The sequence below is a fragment of the Polypterus senegalus genome, chromosome 15 (genome assembly GCF_016835505.1).
Source record: "Polypterus senegalus isolate Bchr_013 chromosome 15, ASM1683550v1, whole genome shotgun sequence".
Classification (NCBI taxonomy): domain Eukaryota; kingdom Metazoa; phylum Chordata; class Cladistia; order Polypteriformes; family Polypteridae; genus Polypterus; species Polypterus senegalus.
The window spans coordinates 115,056,981-115,073,058 of NC_053168.1; the positions used below are offsets into that span (position 1 = coordinate 115,056,981).

Sequence of the window (16,078 nt, forward strand, 5' to 3'; positions counted from 1 at the left end):
ATTGTTGGAAATTGCACTAAACTGTAAGGTGCAAACTGTCGATCTTAACATTGAATCAAATCTAAGTGAATAAATTCTAATAAATACTGTGTCAGTTTAGAGATTCCAGTGAACCTAGTTGGTATGTCTTTAGAAAACCATAGTAAAAACAAACATATGCAAGGGCAGTGCAAACATTTTGCAAAGAAAATGGACAGGTTTCTTAGAGGTGTGAGTATTATCCTTCATGTTATTTCATTACTTTACATTCAAGAAAGACAATAAGACCACTAAAACAGAGAACACCACAATATCTTTCTGAAAGTAAACCAAAAAAAGTGATTTCTAGTGCCTTCACATAATTACAGTGTCTGGTTCCATTGTAAACATTTGCAATAATACAAACAGTTCAAATATTATTCAGACACTTTCACTTTGTATGTTGAAGATTTTTGCTAAAATTATTGAAATTCCTTTTTTACCTCATTAAACAAAACTCAGTTCCCTAGAATATAAATGCCAAATAACACTGAATTATCACATTGACACAAGTAATAAGACCCTTTATTCACTATTCAGTTGAAGCTTTTGGAAGTGAATATGACAAAAAAAGGGTATGGGTATGCTTTCAGCTGTCCAAAATTAGCTATGTGGTAGTATATATTTGGCAGCGGTACTCATTATGGTCAGCTAATGTACTTCTCAAACTAAGATTCTGGAAAGTTTTTTTTTTCCCACAAAAATGCATGCGGCATATAAATCCAGATCGAGTAGCACATGGGTATACTGTATTGCAGATTGGGCAGCGACGTGAAATGTGCAAAAATCGAGTATGCATTGTGAAAGTTATGTGCAAGGCTGCTACAATTCTGTATTGTCACTCTGGGCTCACAAAGAATCATGGCACAATGGGGAAAAAGGTCTAAGCCAACAAACATGGGAAATTTGCTGCTAAAAATGCTTTGGAGAATTTCAACGATCAACAATGCTAACAATGTTAGGAAAGAAATAAATTTCAGTCAGTAGTGATTAAGTTACACAAACCACTTGTACTAATCTGTATTAGGTTTATTTAATTTTCCTTTATAATTACTTTATGGCCTTATGAAAGACAAATCTAGCCTTTAAAAATAAGGAGGGAACTACACTAGGCTGCAATATATCATTCAAACTATATATTCTTTATAGTATACGTCTTATAGTGTAACATACTGTCTCTCCGGCATGATGATCATTATCTTCTGCTTTTGGAGGAGCTTCACATTTCAGTGGCGACACTCTCTAAGGTGCACAGACCAGGGACTGGCCAGATCTTTGTAGGTGCGTACACCTTTTATTGGTCTGGTTGCTCTGATGGCTGTCATACTCGGGGAGTTGCTGTGGCAGATCGGCTCCTTCCAATGGTGTCTGATGTCGGTCCTTTCAACGTATTATGAGACTCAGATTAAGGTACTCTCTGGGTGCTTTGCTTATTGTCTCAGTGTATGCTCCTACTGCAGTGAGTGATATCTCAGTAAGGGAGACATTTTATCCGCAGCTTTGCTTGGTGTTAGATGGGTACACAAGAGGTTACACGCCTCTGGTCATGGGTGAGTTCAATGTGACCACTGGCACTGATAGGGCTGACAATGAGGATTGTGTTAGACCCCATGAGTGTGGCGACCATGGTCAAAGTGGCTCCATGTTCCTTGACTTTGCAAAAAGGTCAGGGACTATGGATTGCTGGATCCTGGTTCCAGCACCCTGAGCTGCATTGTTAGACTTGGTACTCCAATACTGGTAGCACGGAGAAGGAGACAGATCACATCCTAGTGGGCAGATGCTGAAGGCTCTTACAGAACTGCATCACATCCTAGTGGGCAGATGCTGGAGGCTGTTACAGAACTGCAGGGTCTACGTAAGTGCCCATTTTGTGAATTTTGATCATGGACTTGTTGTTGCTACTCTGAAGATACAGCTTAGGTCCAGTAGGCAACCACCTACGAGGAAAATAAGGTTGGACCTGGCCAGACTTCAAGATCACGCTGTTTCAAATGAGTTTGCACAAGGACCTTACAGAATTGGGTGCGACTGCTGATCCTAATGTAATGTGGGAGACCTTCCATGACAAGACCCTGAAGGTTGTTGAGGGCTGTGGTGGTGTTGCCATTGTTCCTAGAAGGAGGTGTTTCATCTCCCAGGGCACCTTGGATATCATTGAGAGGAGTCGCAGTGCACAGGTTCTTGGCAACTCTTATCTGTACAAGGAACGGAGAGGGACGGCTCTGAGGACATATAAGGAGTCATTTGTTAGAGGACTCTGTGAGCAAGTGACACACCATCTATGGTAAAGTGACACATGTCCTGCTTACAAAGGAATCAAAGCATTACAAACATTCAAGTCTACTCCTCCGAGAGTCGCAGTCAGCGCGGTTGATGGAGTGGTTCTTACACATGACACTGCAGTTGTGAGCCACTGGGCTGGCTACTTTTGACCATCTGTTTAAAACCAATCCTCCTTCTAGGACATTGGATATCTCTGGGTCCACGGTTCTTGAGGCTGATCTTTCAATTAACTGTGAACCACCCAATCTCACTGAGATTGCACAGGTGGTGTACCAGCAGAGGATAGGGAAGGCTGCAGGGATCTCTGGTATCTGGAGTGAACTTCTCAAGGCTGGTGGTAGGGCTAACCTCTGGCATGGAATCTTGGCTTCCATTTGGGAGACTGGCATCATTCCAACTGATTGGAAAATGGGACTTGTTGTCCCTGTCTGGAAAAGGAAAGGGTGATCACCTGGATTGCAGCAACAACAGGGGGATAATACTACTCTCGGTACCAAGTAAGGTCCTTGTTAAGGTTCTCTGATCACTTGCTCACCCTACCAGCAACCGCAGCAGTCTGGCTTTACGCCTAAGAAGTCTACCATCCATTTCATCTTGGCACTGAGGATTCTCATGGGGCACAAAAGTGAATATTGGCAGAGTTTCTTTGCAGCCTATATCGATTTTTGTCCCTGTGGGACATCTGAGACTTTGCGGGTTCTCCTCAAAGTTGCTGCATATCATAGCTGGCCTGTACACAGGTACTGTGAGTGCAGTGCTGAGTGATGGCAGAACCTCCATGCTTTTCCCCAGTTGATTCTGGTGTTTGTCAGGGGTGTGTTCTTGCTCCTACTCTGTTCAATATTTGCATGGACTGGGTGTTGGGCGAGGTCGTGGGGTCCAGCGGCTGTGGGGCATCTGTTGGTAAAGATGATCTTGACTTTGCTGACAATGCTGTTATATTCGTGGAGCCAATGGAGGCTCTGATCGGAGCTCTCAAAAGACTGAAAGGGAAGTCTTGAGTGTCTGCGCTTGTGAGTGTCCTGGATAAAAACCAAGATCAAGGCCTTTAATGACCTCTTTGGCATAGCCATCAGCAGTGTGTCTGTCTGCGGAAGGAGTGTCGGCCTTGCTGTGAGGTTTACTTACCTCGGCAGCAACACTGATGTCTCTGGTGACTCTTCCTGTGAATTAGACAGATTGGAAGAGCATGGGTGGCCATGAGGTCACTGGAAAGGGGTGTGTGGCACTCCTGCTATCTGTGCAGAAGGACAAAGGTCCAAGTCTTTAGAGTCCTGTGCTTCCCGTTTTGCTAAATGGTTACGAGACATGTGCGTTATCCAGTGACCTGAGATGAAGGCTGGACTCCTACGGTACTGTTTCTCTTCAGAAAATTCTTGGGTACTGCTGGTTTGACTTTTTGTGGAGTCCCGAATGAGGCAGATTACCTGCATTGGGAGGTAGTGTTGGTTACGGCACAACGGCCATGTGGCGTGATTCAAAGAGGGTGATCCGGCTCACAGGATCCTCATTTTTGAGGACCACGCCAAGGGGACACCCACATAACACCTGGCTGTGGCAGATAGATGGTCATTCCCAGAGAGTGGGACTGGGCCACATGTTTGCCTGGGGGGTTGCCAACCAGGATCCTGGGCTGTTTCGTTGCATGGTGGGTGCAGCAACGTGCAGTAACAGTACATGCTCCCCAACCTGACCTAACCAGTGGCACCAGTGTATAAAAATGTTCAATTGCGTCACTCTATTACAACAAAGAGTTATTTACAACTTCCCATGAAAAGGTTGTCATTTTAAATACAGCTCAGTTTTTGCATTGACGTTTGCATTATAGGGACGAATGGAAATATACTTTTAAGACAGTGAAAAAGACTATAGAACATATTACGCATTAAAAACTGCCATTTTAGAATGCATGGTGATAAATTATATTTTTTTACTGCTTTGAATGATATAGTGAACTAAAATAATAGTGGAACTGATTTAAAATAATTGCTTAATCTCTATCTGTGCTACTCAGCACTCAAAGATTGCAAGTATTTTAAAAAAGAAATACTACAGAAAAATGAAAACCACATTCATATGTGTATTGTATTAATAAAGCCCTCATATATTATGTGAATTTCCCCTTGGGATTAATAAAGTATCTATCTATTGTTACCTTTTTATTTCTCTCTCACATAGTCCAATTCCCCATTAGATATTTTATAATACCTCTGCTTATCAGTAAATGTTCCTTTAATCCATCCAATCCTAAAACACCCTTTTAATATGTGACATGTTTATTTGTTGTCATTCTGATTTCTAACAAATGTTCTCTTCAATGATGTTTTATGTTTAAACCTGTTTGTAGTTTCAGACCAGCTAACTGTAAAAGTCTTCCATTTCCACTGTTATGATAAAGTAGTTGCAAATAATATTAATGAGTTTATCAATTTTATTTATTTATTGAACCTTTAAATTTAGAATCATATTAGTTTTCTGTACTATTTGAACACAAACAAAATGTCAATAGTCAAGACAAAATTACACTAGATGTCAGGCTACACACGTTGCTAGCTTGCAAGATGTAATATATTGTATTTTCTAGTAATTCTTTAGACTTTATTTTCTATTGAAGAAACGTTCTGCTGAAGCTTAGTGTGTGGGTGAAGGGCACTGCAAAGGTTTGTTTTTCCACCTCTAGTACAGGGGTGGGTATGGGCCACTGCCTACACAGGACACAGAGGAGAAATTTGGGAGTTAGCATTACCTACTGTATGGACAGGACACATGCAGGGATTGGAGGGGGGCACAACCCAGTCAGGAAGGAGGAGGTTATAACATCAGAACTTTGTGATCTGGGCTCTTTAGAAGCAACAGGAATCTGTGTTCTGGTCACAGTAAAGGACGCCTGACACTTTAGGAGATAGCTGTCTGCCTCCTAAGGTTTTTTCAACAACCTGGAAGTACTTTCCAGCTGGATGGCCTGTACCTCAGAAGTCTTTCAGGGTCTAGGGTCACTCATTAAATAAACCTCTGAACCCTCAGCTGATGACGACTCATCTGGCAAGTAGGAGAAAGGAATAAACAAGAGTTAGGAATGAAATTTTATGTATAGGTTGGCCTAAGAGGGGCATAGTTTTTTTGTTTCTTGTTTGTATGTTACCCTTTATCTTTAGATTATATTATACCCTCCATAAAACCCTCCGATTCAATTAATAAACTCCTATTTTTGTTTGAACTTTGGTTTGTCAGGGCATCATTCTGAGTTGCATAGCACGTCTCACCAGTTATATTAAGTATTCATGGTATTAGGTTCAAACTATAAATCTCCTTTACATATTAAAATGTTACTACTAGACTGAATTATATTTTTTGGTTTATTAAACAGTCTTTATTTTTATTTTATGTTTATTTGTGGTTATCTTTATTTTGTTCATAGTGCTGCAATGCTATTTTGTTTTTAGTGAATTTCTGTAGCTGTCACCAGTTACTGATGGTAGTTGCTGGTTACACAACCTATAGTCAGTCATATGATGTTGTTTCTGTGTAACAACTGATGTCATAGCACGAAAACTATTCATGATAGTTGTGCCCAGCAAATGAAACTGACAAGCTAATTTGCAAAAATCTGAATAGATGTCCTTTTTATAACCATACTAATGATTAGGGGACTCTTTCAAATTTTCTTTTGACTTTGAATTTTGAACTTCATTTTGTTTTTGTCACTGGCTTAAATGTCATTCTCACTACGACCTTAACTGTTAACTCTTGATGATTCTCAGTGAAATCCTTAACGACTCCACTTTGATTATCAAGCATACTGTTTTTTTGGACAAGACAGTTCCAAAATTGGCTATAATGTCCAATTCTCAATGATTAACACAACCTAAACAGAAGAACCTGATATACAGTACAATATTTAGTGAAGCGATGTTAAATTATTTAAATTCTAAAGCAACATTAACTTATGAGCTTATTTCACATCAGAAAGCTCACGATAGCCACAGGGATCAAACCATGCTGTGACTGTACCTTGTAAGCATTAGGCGTTCCATCTAAGCTCCCATCTTGAGATAATGACAGATCCTGAAAAATGCACACAAGTATTACATACAAAACGGCTCTATCCCACAAGATAACACAGGTATATGGATTCTAAAAATTGCATACAATTAGATACATGGTAGTATGAAATAATCAATGTGAAATGAAAGTTACATTTGCAGTTGTCAGTTGAATGAGAAGTAAAATGAAAGCCAAATGTTATGATGAGCATTCACAAACTGGAGTGAGAAACCTGGTAGGTGTAGGCAAAATATTACCAAGCATGCATTTTTTTGTAAAAATTAGTGCGTTAAGAATAGAAAAATGAGAACAGTTGCTGGAAAATGTATTCCAGTGATGCTCACAATATGAAAAATGAGTTGCAAAGTGATCTTTAGCCTTTTTACCTTAGTTGGATTCTCGTCATATGTGGGAGTTCCCAAATCCATTTCAGCTTCATGATCAGCATTTGAGTCCTCATTTCCTCCTTCCCAGCATGGGGGGTCCCACTGTGTTTGCCTGAGAGGAATACAACCCATTAGATATGTGTGCAGATTTGCAGCAATAATATATATTAAATACCATGTAATCCAACCTACTGTACATTAATCCTTAGATTCAACTTTTATTGTGGAATACCTAAACCACATAAAAAACATCAATTATTTACTGCCTTTATATGGAAAATTAAGTTACTAAGCAGCCACCAAAACAATAAACAGTCAAAGCAATCTGAATTGCATTTACTGTTAGCTGTAATTGAAAATTCATTATTTGTCATGCTCCACTAGAGATCATGTCCTTAAAAGACTCTTCTACATAATTGCAAATGTTGTACTTTCTAAATGCTGTACATGTATTTAGTATGAAAAAGGCAAACAAGACTTTTGACTTGCTTCTAAAATCCTTTATACATTAACTGTACATAATAATACAAACTGTTGAATCCTCAATTTATCAAAGATCTATCCATGTTATAAACAGTTCCTAAATAGCCAGCTTTTGTATCACTAGTATTTTGTACACTTTATGCAAAGTGGTTTATAAACAGATGGATGTTTTAGTAAATTACTGCTCCTACTTGTCAGCCTTATACTCAGCTTGACAGCCACTAAGCCCTCACTGCATCAAAAAAAAATAAAAATAAAAATCATCTTGCATTATATTAGAATTTCTAGAATGTTGATGATTCTCAAATAATAGTAAATATAAACTCATCTATTTTCAGAAACTACTTTTTCTCTTGGCAGGGTTCTCTTCCCGGGTCCTCCCTGCATGGAGTTTGCATGTTCTTCCCGTGTCTGTGTGGGTTTCCTCTGGGTGCTCCGGTTTCCTCCCACAGTCCAAAGACATGCGGGCTAGGTGCATTGGCAATCCTCAATTGTCCCTAGTGCATGCTTGGTGTGTGTGCCCTGCGGTGGGCTGGCGCTCTGCCCGGGGTTTGTTCCTGCCTTGCGCCCTGTGCTGGGACTCCCGTGACTCTGTGTTAGGATATGGTGGGTTGGAGAATGACTGACTGATGACCTTTTCTATTCCAGGTTGTCAGAGAGCTATAAGCGGTCTTAGAGGCAATGGATACAAACCAGGAACCACACCTCAGATTTAAGTACATTACAGAGAATGAAAACATACCCACAGTTACTCAGGTTAGGCCAGTTTGAACTTACCAATCAGTAAGGGAGAATGTGTCTAGACTGGAGGTTGGGGGACAGAGTCCCCAAAAACACTAATGCTTTTCTTTATTTTCTCCATGTAGCAGGACAATCAGAAAATATTGTTTTGTGGGTTGTAAGCCATAACTATTATGGAACTACTACAGTATTGGAAAAAAAAGCTACAGTGCTCAAAACAATACATTAATCCAGAAGAGGTCAAATAACCTTGTAAATGAGTTCACATCTTAATATGAAAATATTGTCCTATATGTAAATGCAAGAGAGCTGTTAAACATTGGCTTTTGCAAATTAGAGTTTAAAAAAAAAAAAATCTTAACTGACTTCAAACAAATACTTAGTAGGCAACAGATGGAACATTCTCATTCTTACATAACAGGAACAAAGCTTAAAACTAAATTGAAAACAATTAATTTGCACCAATCAAAATACAGGAAATTAAACATTATAATTTATAATAAATACTGATGAAAATGGTGCAAAGAAAGCTTGTTTTATTGTTCCACATTCTTAAAGTCTAGAGAATGAACATTACCAGTCTAATACTTTTCCATTATGTTTCAAGAGATTTTGGGGTCTTGTGACCACTACATATAGTAATTAGCACTTTGAATATCCTGTGTCATTGCAACAAATATCAAGAGTGTTTGTTGTGGGATAAAAAAGTACTATGCAAGGCTCATCAAAGTTGAAGATTATGTGTATATACCAATAAATGTCTCTTCTTTACAAGCTAATCTTAAACTCCTGTTGATGCATAATAAACCAGTGCACTACACTTAATTTCTTAAGGTGGAGGTGCTGTGCATACAGGCACTGTAGACCACTTAAAAAATATCAAAAAGTTAGTTAATCAACAAGATGTTCACATCATTCCTATTACACTAAGACACTGAAGATTACCATGGTCTTCATATACAAGCAGCAACAGAGTTGTAAAATATAAAGCTCATGACATTTTTGGAAAGTTAGTAACAACCTTTTTCCTGCAAGATTGTATACCGTGTTTTAAAAATCACTATGCCTTGACAGCCAATTCATATTGACTCCTTTTACTACATTGATTTCCTGCCTACATAAAATAATTTGACTGTTCATTTGAAGATGACATTGTCAAACCATTTTCCAGGACCTTTTCTACTTATCTATGGTAATGGCTCTTAATGTGATTGTTTAGGGGTGGATTAGATTCATAAGAACATAAAATTATTGACAAGAAGAGGTCATTCAAACTGACACAGCTTGCAAATACCTGCAAACCTAATATTTGCAAAATATCATCAACTCATGATCTGAAGGGATTCAAAATAATAGAAAGGAAAAACTTTTAACATTTGATGAAAATTTGCCCTGAACCTGCTTCAATCAAAACTCCGTAGTTCTAAATGATGAATTAATTTCAAATTAACATCTAGAATTCATTCTGATTATTCCATTTGTAAACATGGCTGTCATGTCACCTTATTATCCTGTTTTGCTTAAAAGGAAAATATTCAGTTACTTCAGTCTTTTCTCAGAGATTGCATCCAGCAATTCTGAAATAAGTTTGATTGTCTTCTTAGTATTTTTTCTGGCATTAATGAATTGTATTTTGTCAGACAGAGAACAACACTGTACAAAACAGTTCATGATTTGCTCTCAAAAGTTTATTGCCAATCTACACAATATATTCCCCTGACATATGAGGAATGATTAAAACATTTTGAACCTGAACATAAATGTGGCGTTGTAACAGTGGTCAAAGATTAACTCCTTTGTACTAAAATATGTAAAATCTTTCCATTTGTATTTTATAGTGTGTTTTGTTTCAGAATCAAGCCAACATGAATTGAAAAAAACTACAAAATCAGGTTTGGCGCTATCACTGAATTTCTACGCTAGAGAAAAATTACGACTTTGAAAATTAATTCTTGCCTAGTCAACAAGTACCAGGACGAGTCCTCTTCATACACCACTGTGAAAAAAAGAGGCTCCAGAATTCCTCAAAGGCAGGAGCTTTCTCAAAGATGGGCCAAGGTCGGGCTGGGCTTCAGCGTTGATAACAGAAAAAAATTTTGGTGCAAATCTAATGGAGCAGTGAAGATGTGTGAGACAGACATTATAGGAATTAGTTATGGGTCTTACGGGTCAGCTGAGTCCATTCTTCATGAATAAAAAAACAGGAACAAGGTCTGTGCAAGTTGGGTGCCCAGAATGTTGACTCCAGAAATGAGGCATCGCTGCATCCAGTGTTCCAAGGAGAATCTTGAGCTAATGAATTCGGACAGGGAGAAATTTAAGAAGTGTTTCGTAACTGTGGATGAAACTTGGATACATCACTATAATCCAGAGTCCAATAACAATGGAATAATGGTAAAAACATAGTGATTTACCAAAATCGAAGAGACTTAAAAGTATGGGCCAGTGCCAGTAAGATCATCTGCACAAATTTTGAGGGTGTAGTCCACGCTGATTATGCGTGCCAAAAACAGCACATTACTGGTCAATATTACACAGAATTGCTTGGATGTTTGTGGCAGTCAATCAGGGAAAAGCAATAAGGAAAACCACCGATTCTTTTCTCTTCTGTTTCATGACCATGTTCATGGACACTGCCTTTTCCATTAGAAGAACAAAGGCAGTCCTGTTAAACTAACGGATTGGAAAAGAACACACCCACCTATACTCCAGACCAGGTATGGTGTGACTAACACGTTTCTTAATGTATTACATGAAAACGTAGACGCTACAGAAAAGTGCTTACACAAGCTTTATCAACTTTATGACAAGTGTATTAGTGATTATGGGGATTATGGTAAAAAATAAAGGTTTGGTTTTAGTGGTGTTTTTCTTAATAGTTCAGGCTCAAAACATTTTGATCGTCCCTCTTACAAAGGTATGTTATCTCATAAACCATTTTATTACGTTTATTAATCATCTTTGTGCATTTCAGACTGTAATGTAGTTCTTAGATAAGACGTTATCATGGGTATTCAAGCAGAAGTTCAGTACACACACAGATACAGTACAGTTTTGTTGCTTTAAGCCGTCTCCTACAAATTTCATGTGTTAGGCTAACTTCCTGACAATTTTTTGTGCATTAAAAAGACTGCAGTGATGGTTTATCAAGTGAGTAGGAATAACATCAGCAGAAGCAGTACTCTGTTTAGGACATCCTCTTCTTCAGATAGGTCTTACAAGGATTTTTTGTTTGACAACAAATTTTTTTAAACAAAGCAAGCATGTTTAAAACTAAGAGTTTCTCAATGAACCTCACCTGGTGACAACATGATAGTAATATATTTTTCCTTCAGGATCTCGGGCTGCTTTCCAGTTTGGTGGAAGAACAATGGTCTTGGGCTTTGGAGGAGATGGTGGAGGAAGGTCCATAAGGTTGTTAGGCACTAATAACTCCTAATCAAAATAGGACATTTCAGAATAATGCAACACATTTGGGGAAAAAAAAAAAATGAAATTTAAGAAAGAAGATTTAAAATTTAATGCATTACATCCTGAAGCAAACATGTCCTGATGCAAAGGTTTTTCCTGATTTTTCTGTAAAGGTAAACTCAGTTTTGCTAGGAATAACCCTACAGTTATCAAACTAATGAGCAGAGAATGCCTGTTGCAAAACCAACATGAATTACATGATAAAACACAAACATAAAATAAGAAATGTTAATCTGTTTAAACATTAGATTCAAAAAGAGGTAACAATTTCATGTTTAAATGAGAAAACCTGAACTCTTAAGATTTAGTTGTTACATTTAAACTTTATGAGAACTCTGGAATCTTAAATATCCCCAGGGAAGTTGAGGAAAAAGTGACTGGCATTTTTAAATCACTGCAGTTAGTTGTGGTACACAAAAAGTTGTACGCTTATACTAGTGCCATGCTATATAGTATATACACTAGTAGGACACACCTGTTGGACAGTCTGTGCAGTTACAATTGCAGTCACTGTTCCCGCTTGCTGTAATACCATTCCCTGTTGGTGAGTAGAATATACCTGCTGGCCTTGTATATATGGTGACGTGGGTTGGGCATAACTCTGTTATAGAACAACAAAACAAAAATGAATAGTAGGGCACACTCTACACAAAGTTTGAATACACATACTTGGGCAAAACAGACATCAATAGCTTGCATGAGTAACTAAAATTTAATCAGACACTGCATTACTTAACTATTCAAAAGGTACAACTCTACATTATCTGTTTAGAACACAGGTTAATAATGATTACAGCTGAAAATTCAATAATACTGTAGTTCTCATGCGTAATACAGAAATGTTGCAAAAATATTCATTCTAAATTCTAAAAAATATTATTCTAAATAACACATTTTACTGGAATTAAAATATGATCACAGGAATTATCCTAATTTGATTAAGCCTTTGTTAAAGAGCTTATCATGTTATTCAAGATCTCCTCAACAACCACATCTTTACAAATTAATTGAAAGCTGAAGATAAATGTAAAAAAGTAATGTATGATTAAAACAATAGATAAAACAGGCTTGAAATATTAAATGAGTAAAAAAAAAATCTAATTACTAAGAGACATTTTTAAAATACTGTCTTCAAGATCCAAGTATTTTAGTCTAAATATCATACATCTTATTCAATTGTCTGTACTATTTCTCACTTGGAGTTTCACTCCTCAAATTTAAACACATAAAATAAACTGTATGTTTTAAAACATTTTTTACATAACTACTAATGTGTTACTTGTGAAAGATATTACAATCTGCATTGACGACAGAAACCTAAACTTTTAATCCACCTAACAGACTAATCAGTTAACAGTAGATTTACATATTTTTGTCTAAGCAAAAAGAGTAAATGCTATTGAATGTCCAGCAACCCAAACCGATAGACATTAAGTAAATACATCAGTAAGCAGGAAAATAAGAATATTATCAAGAAAGACTAAATTAGTTTTAAGAATTACAGAGAAACTGCAACACATATTCAATTTCAGGATAAACTACTGCAGGGCCTGTTTTCAACTATCCAAATATCTAGTTAATTTAAATAGCACTGTTTCGTAAAACAGTCAAATCTGTGATTACTACAAGTGAAGCTATAATAAAATTCTATTTTCTATAGTTGCTTATATCACTGATGGCCCAAGCTATTCCGGCAGCATCAACTGCAAGGCAGGGACCAAGCAGAATGGAACACCAGTACACCGCTGGACATACCCAAGCCTACACATACCCAAGCCTACACATATATTCATTTCACTCAGTGAGGGACAATTTGAAATAGCAAACCAACCAATAAACATTTCTCGGATATGGAGGCAAATTAGAAACCAAACCCCTAAAGCTCGGAGGCAACAGTACTAACCCTATCCACCACCAAGATTCCCATGCATTTCATAAAAACAGCACATTTATAAAAATAAATAATGTAACATCTCTTTACAAACATTTTTCAACTTTGTAATTTTAATGTTGCATTCAGAACCTCACAAAACCAGTCAACATTGCTAAACTCAGCACACTTTACGTTAACCACTAATTGCTCACTGTGTTGAATCATTAAAAAGTACAGGGAGTACAATTAAATATAAAACTAATTTTGTTACTGTGTCTACTAGATTCTCTCTTGTCAAATTGCGAGTCTTGGCATATAAAGTATGCAAGAGGTTTGTAAAGATTTTTTTAATTTCACTTTAAAACAGTAACAATTTTAATTATTTGAACTTTGGTCCAAGATATGTTAATCATGACAAATTCTCTCATTTTACTAAATGGCAATTTCTATTCTGAAATTTTGTTCTAATGTTTTTTTTTTTTTTAATATCAAAAACACTGAAACTCATACATATTTTTCAAGGTAACACACTGTTTTTTTTTAAAAATAAAACTAAGATAAAAAAAAATTATCTTTTCGGAAGTATCCAATCTCTATCTGGGAAGCTTCACATTTACAACCAATTGTCTAATGAAGACAGCAACTGCCTTACAATTAGCCTCCACCACTGAATCATTAAAATAACTACCAACTTTTCTGGATATATTTTCTGGAATTAATTATTCATATTGAAAATCTGAAGAAAGCTGTGGAAATTTAGACTGAAGAGCATTTTAAGAGACAAAATAGTAAAAACGCATAGGGTAGAAAAATGTACAAATTAGCCCTTGATCATTTGGAGGCCTCAGAGGGTACTGTTATTGAATTATCAGGAAGTCAAAGCTAAATCAGGTTACCCAGGCACTGCCTAGACAGGTCACTGTTTGAACCTCACTGTGAAATCAAAAGAAGATTAGTAAAAGAACCCACTGGGAGCTGCACAGTTTAGTAGATTACGCTGGAATAAAATTGTACCAATCATCTATATCAAGACCTTTGTCTAATACTGGGAGGGAGACACAAAACAAGTCTGGAATTTACCACAAAACATGAGGGTGAACCAACTGTAATGTGGGAGACTTTTTTGAGGTTAGATGAGACAAAGTGAGGAGTTTTTGCTCAAAATTCATGTGTGGCATAAATGTAATTCTGCATAGACTTAAAAAATACTATATATACAATGGATTACAGTGGTGATAGATAGCATTATGATGTGAGGCTATTTGTCATTAGCCATGACATGACATTTGTTTAAAATAAAGAGACAGAAAACAGAAGCAAGCATTGAAAGATAACCTGTTTTGGTCTACTAAAAAACAAAGCTTGAGTAAAGGTTCATCTTAAAAGTAAACTTAAAGGGGCTCATGAACAAAAAGATGAATGTCCTACAATGTTTAGATTGAGAATTTTGGGAGTGTGGTATACAAGCATCTTTTCACTAACCTGAGCCACCTGGAACAAATAAGGCTTAGGAGGATGGGATAAAAATCACACACACACTATCTTACTCTTCTTTATTTATTTATCTGGTTTACTACAATGCTATATACTGTATACCCTGCTATTCTTTCTTAAACTTTTTAACTTTTTTCCAACATAAAACAATGTTGCATTAAAAAATCATTTTGAGTTTCATTGCATTGAATTAGAAATATAACAGAGAACAAAATTTCAGAGTTGTATTTGTCATTCAGTAAATTCAAGAACTCGCCATGGGTCTTAATACTTTTATAAGATACTTTGTATTTAAAGGGAACAAAACTATTCTAACATTGATTGTGAAGCAATTTAAGTGTCTGCGAAGTACATCTCTTACCTGGACAACAGGAGTGTTTGTCTGTGGATAGGGTGTAGTGATACCATATACAGTCTGACACGGCTGGCCCTGGTAGTAAATGGCTGGTTGTGTTTGTGTTGTCTGATACTGCTGAGGCTGTGGCTGAGCTGGCACAGCTAAAGACTGCTGAGAACTGGGGTCCCATAAAGCATAACTCTGTCCTTGTACTGGCTGTCCAGTAGGAGGAGGCACAGAGAGGACAGGCACGCTGGGGTCCTGAGGTACACTTGGTGGCACATACTGAGGTGTACTAGGGACTTCAATGGGTGGAGGAACATGCTGAACTGGTGCAACCGTTTGCTGAGTTGGGCTGGTGAGAGATGGGTCTGGCAGCATTGGCTGAGAGGATGGTGTTTGCTCATATGTCAGTGTTGTACACAAAGGTTCCACGGGTGGTGTTGGCAAAAGCACTTTTCCAGCATTGGGGTTTGTTGGATCTACATATGTTTGCATGGGATAACCTGGAGGGTAGCCCATGAAACTTTGATGAGGGTTTCCATTGTAGCCCATTGGATCATATGTCATGGAGGAATTAACGCCCATAGTGTGCATTTGCTGCTGTTGCTTATGAGCTTCACGTTGAGCCACCTCTTGCTCAAATAGTTTACGCCTCTCCTCTGTGGACAGCTTAATGTGTTCCTTTGTTCTGACCTTCCTGTTGCTGCCATTGTTTTGCAAATCATACCTGAAAAATATAGAAAGATAATTTAGTTTTTTGTTAGTTTGACATTACTAAGTAAAAAGTATCCATTAAGAAGTGTGTGTTTTCTGCTTTCGATATTTCCTATACAGGTGTTCCCTTTACTTTTGAATTTCACAATTGCTTTGTAAGGTATTAAACTACTGGATGAAGAAACTACTCCCAAGTATATGTTCCATTCCCACCACAAAATGAATGCA

At 37.3% G+C, this 16,078-nt stretch overlaps 1 protein-coding gene across 5 annotated transcripts in view; it reads right to left on the bottom strand.

Moving 5' to 3' along the window:
* setd2 (SET domain containing 2, histone lysine methyltransferase) overlaps positions 1 to 16,078 on the bottom strand; it is a 124,451-nt gene that overhangs the window by 10,926 nt on the left and 97,447 nt on the right. For 3 of the 5 annotated variants that reach the window (XM_039737113.1, XM_039737114.1, XM_039737111.1), the window contains 5 exons: positions 15,158 to 15,863; positions 11,905 to 12,030; positions 11,257 to 11,393; positions 6,735 to 6,846; positions 6,316 to 6,369 (listed from right to left, as the gene is read on the bottom strand). In XM_039737113.1, coding sequence (XP_039593047.1) covers positions 6,316 to 6,369; positions 6,735 to 6,846; positions 11,257 to 11,393; positions 11,905 to 12,030; positions 15,158 to 15,863 — 1,135 coding nt within the window. The remainder of the gene's footprint in view (positions 1 to 6,315; positions 6,370 to 6,734; positions 6,847 to 11,256; positions 11,394 to 11,904; positions 12,031 to 15,157; positions 15,864 to 16,078) is intronic. The other 2 variants (XM_039737115.1, XM_039737112.1) reach the window with 1 other exon arrangement.